Source organism: Pteropus alecto, unplaced genomic scaffold (assembly GCF_000325575.1).
Source record: "Pteropus alecto unplaced genomic scaffold, ASM32557v1 scaffold146, whole genome shotgun sequence".
Lineage (NCBI taxonomy): Eukaryota > Metazoa > Chordata > Mammalia > Chiroptera > Pteropodidae > Pteropus > Pteropus alecto.
In genome coordinates this window covers 213,696-218,476 of record NW_006442107.1, presented here as the reverse complement: position 1 = coordinate 218,476, position 4,781 = coordinate 213,696, and the positions used below count along the sequence as shown (strand labels likewise).

Here is a 4,781-nt window from a genome sequence, read left to right as displayed (position 1 = left end):
TAATCTCAAGATCCATCTATGTTGTCATACCTGGCAGTATTTCATCTTTTCTAATGGCTCAATAATATCCCATTGTATATATGTACCACAGCTTCTTTATCCAATTATCCAATTATCTATCGAAGACACTGGTTGTTTCCATGTTTTGGCCACTGTGAATAATGCTGCAGTGAACATAAAAGTACATATATCTTTATAGATAAAAGTCTTTCTTTATGCCATTTAAAAGTCACACTCTTGTTTATTTTTCACAGAAATTTTAACTTTAGAAATTCAACACCATGGCTCCCTATTCATTTATGCTTTATCTCTACAGCCTATCACGTGTTCAAATGACCAAGAAGCTCACAGCCCTGCACGCTGGCATCTACCTTCCAATGACATAATCGATGATGTCCCTTCCAACTTAACTGGGGTCTGTGTGAGCCCAGGTGTTCTCGCACACTCAGGATACCCACACACAGAATTATCTCATACACAGGTAATGTTAGTATACAGCTTTTACCCAGGCTGGCATGTGCTCTGTATAGGGATATATTTGTTCAATTTTTTCCCTAGGAAATGTATTTAAACATTTAATTCACCTCCGTATGCTTATAAGTCACTGTGAAGCAATACACAAGGAGAAGTATATTTAATAGTCTCTGTTTTCAAAGAGCTCATGTTCTAGTTGGGGGCTCAAATATTCTCACAGATGGAGAACATATATGAAAATAAAAGGAATAAATGTAAAGTACAAGTGCAAAGTTGGAGAGAGACAAAGGAGCAAATATGTTGGCAATGTAGAGTTTAATTATACTCCAATGGGAGACTGGGTCATATTTAAATTTCAAGGGTCCCACCTTATTGGTGATCACTTTATTTTCTTACACTTCTCCAGCCTCTGAATCTGTATATGGCACTTTCTTTAGCTCTCTCAGTTCTGACCTCTGATGCCTATGACGTTGATGTAGAAACCTGGTTCTGTTCTCCAGATTTTCTCCACTAGCTTTGGACCCAGCTCTCCTTGGTTGTAGACCCTATCCATTGGCTAAATTAACTTTCCCTCAGGACTATTTCTCTACATCTTCAGCCTTAGAATAGAAACTTGACCTTGACTATAAATTACTTACTATGCTTGGAAGTTTGGTTGGGTTCCCCGACTCTGGAATTCCTACCCTCTGTTGCTTAATCTTGCTGTAGAAGTTTAGTAGAAAGAGTCTGTATCTTGTTTCTTGATTCTCAGTTAAGGAATATAAACTGTTTATACTGTTGCTGGGGCAATGCGAAAGAATGAATGAGCTCCATAGGGCGGAGTTAAAAAATGTTTCTTCTTGTTTGCAGAGGCAGAGTAGTTTATATGAGTCATAGAACTGAAAGAAGTCTTAGATAACATCTAATCTGATAGTTCTTATCCCAAGCTGCATTTTAGAGTCACCTAGAGATTGTTTATGAAGTACCAATGTCTGAGCCCCACCCCAGACCAATAAAATCAGAAACTCTGGGGGTGGGCTCCATGAGTCAATATTTTTAAAATGCTTCAGGTGAATCCAATGTGCAACCAGTGATGAGAGTGACTGATCTATCCCATTCCATCATTTAACAGTTAGGAAACATATGGCCTAGGAAATCTAAGAAATTTGCCAGAACTCAAATAGTTTGCCTGAGGTGACCAAAACAGGAAAACTTAGGTGTCCTATTGTCTGGTCACATGCGCTTTATTTCATTAAGCTGCTCTTTTAAAATTTCTTTTAAAGGCAGTGTTGTGGACTCCTCCCAGATGTGCATAAGCCTTTTTGCCACTTTCTTTTCTTGAGACTCCTTTATTGTGTCTCTGGTCAAGGTAGAGAAGGTATATTCTATAGGGCTAACTTGACCTTAGTGGCCCTCGTTTTCCTGGCCTTGATGATCCATGCCTTCATCCTGTTCCCGCTACCTTGGTGCTGCCACCCTTTGCATGAAACCCTGGCCTTCCAACAAATACCACGGCCCATATTTTGTAATATTTAAGATCTACTGTAGTCTGTCTATAAGGTATGAGTGTTGTATCCCATTCCTTGAGGGTCTTGCTCTCATGCAGGTGATGATAAAATAATCAATCATGTTGGAAAATTGAAAATTTACATACCTGACACTGTGTTATGCATGTTACAAACATTATCCTATTTTATCTTCTCGTCATTCTTATTAGGTAGGTATCCTTATCCTTATGAGGGGACTGAGGCTTAGAGAGATAAATTTGCCAAATGCTACATGGCTAATAAAGTGGCAGAGCTAAAATTCAACCCCAGGTCTGATGGACTCCAAAACTCTTGGTCTTAATTCCTATGCTGTATTGAATCCAAAATAAAAATATTATTGAGAACAGTGACTTTATGCATATTGTTTCTAGTATTCTCAATAACAATATGTGATAGATATTTTTAACCCTGTACTTCAAGATAAAGAGGTTTGAGGCTCAGAGAAGGTAAGAAATTGTTTGATTTCATAGCTCTGAAATTTCAACATATTTTTCCAATTAAAAACACTCCACTGTTCCATTTTGCTTTGTTGTCTAAGAATATTAGCAATAAATGCTTGCAAAAAAAAAAAAAAACCCTTTAGAAATAACAAAGCAATTCAGTTTTGTTTATTCTTAAGGTAATCCTATAAGTCAGAAGCCATTTTATCACCAGCTCATAAACAATAAAATAGGGACTCAGAGAACTTAAGCAATTTATTTAGGCAGATGTAGATGCTAACACAGAGTTTCTAATCCCACATTACATATATATACATACATTACATATATATACATACATATATATACATACATTACATATATATACATTACATATATATACATACATGTATATATATGTAATGTGGGATTAGAAACTCTGTTAGCATAGTTAAATATATATATTTAAATCATGGTAGTAAATAAACTGATCTATGATAAGGATTAGTGAGAAAATAAGCAGGGCTTTGTCTTATTTTGTTAAAATGCACATCAGTGGAAAGCTTCTAGGGAGCTCCATTCATTGTGCAATTTCAGGTAATAAATTTGGGAAGGAGCAGATGCACTCAGGTGGATTCTCTGGGTCCCTCTGGTCATACAAAGTCCTAGGCAGGTACCTACATGATGAATGATGGAATATAAAGGGTTATTATCGGAAGTCGATTCATCACCAGTCTTGATATACTACCTTAAAAATTGGGAATTCACTAAGAACAATTGTGGAAAAACCTCATAGTGTCTCATTCCTCTCCTGATAACATAATCACTGACCAATACTCAGGTACTGGTGTGAAACCAGGTGCCTGAAGAGACTATGCCATGTTGAGGATGAGTCATGCTGTCTTCTGGGTGAGAATTACTGGCGGCAAAGGCATTCCCAACCAACAGAACCATTTGTTCCAAGATCCTACTGTAGAAGTAAGCATGACACATTAAAGAAACAGAGTGGAGGTCAGTGCGGCCCAAGTCTGTTGCACTAGTACAAGACAGGGCTAAAAGAAGCATGGACTGGAGTGGTATCAACAGAGATAGAAATCAACAATATTAGGATACATTTAGCAGATAAAGTTAACAGGGCTTGTTAATGGGTTGGGAGATTTCAAAGATGATTCCTTTGTTCCAGGTTTTGGAACTGAATGGAATAGATGGCGATGTTATTAAATAAAATGTGTGAGCTGGCCAGGGTTCAGTGGGAAGATCATGACTTTGGGTTTGAATACAGTGAGTTTGAGGGATCTTTGGGATCCAAGATGTGGTATCGTGTAAGGATTTGAAGGTTAGAGGGAAGAACTGGACTGGAAATAAACTTGAAAGTCACTCTGATATGGATGATAATAAAAATTATAGTTATGAAGGAAAAAGATTAGAGAAAAAGCATGGTGATGAAATTTTGCTCACCACCTATTTTGTAAATAATTTTATTGGAATACAGTCATGTACACTTGTTTACTTACCATCTATGGCTGCTTTCAACATGATAGCAGCAAATTGGAGTAGCTGTGACAAAAGCTATATAGCTCACAAAGTTGAAAATACTTACTATTTGGTCCCTTATGGAAAAAGTTTGCTGATCCTAGACCTACAGTGAAAAGAGACAAGAGCCTGAGGATGTCAACGATACATCCTAAAAGTGGATAGTGAGCCTTTAAAAGAAATTGAGAGGATTCTGAAAGTTTAGGAGGAAATTGCTGAGAATGGAATATCACAGAAGCAAAGAGAAGAGATTTTTCCAAAGAGGAGGAAGAATGGTCTCCAGTGGCAAATGCTACCGAGGGATTAAATAAGACATGGGCTAAAGTATATCACATATTTTTAACGAATGTCATTGATGACTTTATCAAGAGATGTTTCACGGCATGATGGAAGCAGAAGCCAGACTGAGTTAGACTGAAGAGTGTGTAAAAAGAGCTGTTACATTTAGAAAATTATCAGAAAATTTCATTTTCCAGAGAAAGATAAGTATAGGAGGGGGATGCACCATCAAAGGAGAATTTGTTGTTGTTGTTGTTTAAGATGAGGAGAGATTTGAGTGTGTTTAAATGTTAAAAAGAAGAAGCCGTTTAAGAAGAAAGTAGTTAAGTATTCAGTCTAAGAGAAGAGTAATCAAAAGAAAAATGTTGCCCAGAAAGACAGAGGTTTGCAGGTTTGGTACCTAGTGGGGGTTTGAAAGAGTTTCCATTAGATGGTTTCAAGCTTCCTAATGAAATTGTTTAATTGGGAAGGAGGTGAAGGCATCTGATAGGAATGAGGAGGGACAATCTGTGTGTGAGGGTTTGTTTGGTTGGGTGAAGGTTACAGGAGG

At 37.3% G+C, this 4,781-nt stretch overlaps 1 protein-coding gene across 1 annotated transcript in view; it reads left to right on the top strand.

Annotated features, from left to right (window-relative positions):
- LOC102893607 (dynactin-associated protein) overlaps positions 1–4,781 on the top strand; it is an 11,660-nt gene that overhangs the window by 5,349 nt on the left and 1,530 nt on the right. The window contains exon 3 of the mRNA XM_006920085.1: positions 317–481. Within this exon, the coding sequence (XP_006920147.1) occupies positions 317–481 (165 nt within the window). The remainder of the gene's footprint in view (positions 1–316; positions 482–4,781) is intronic.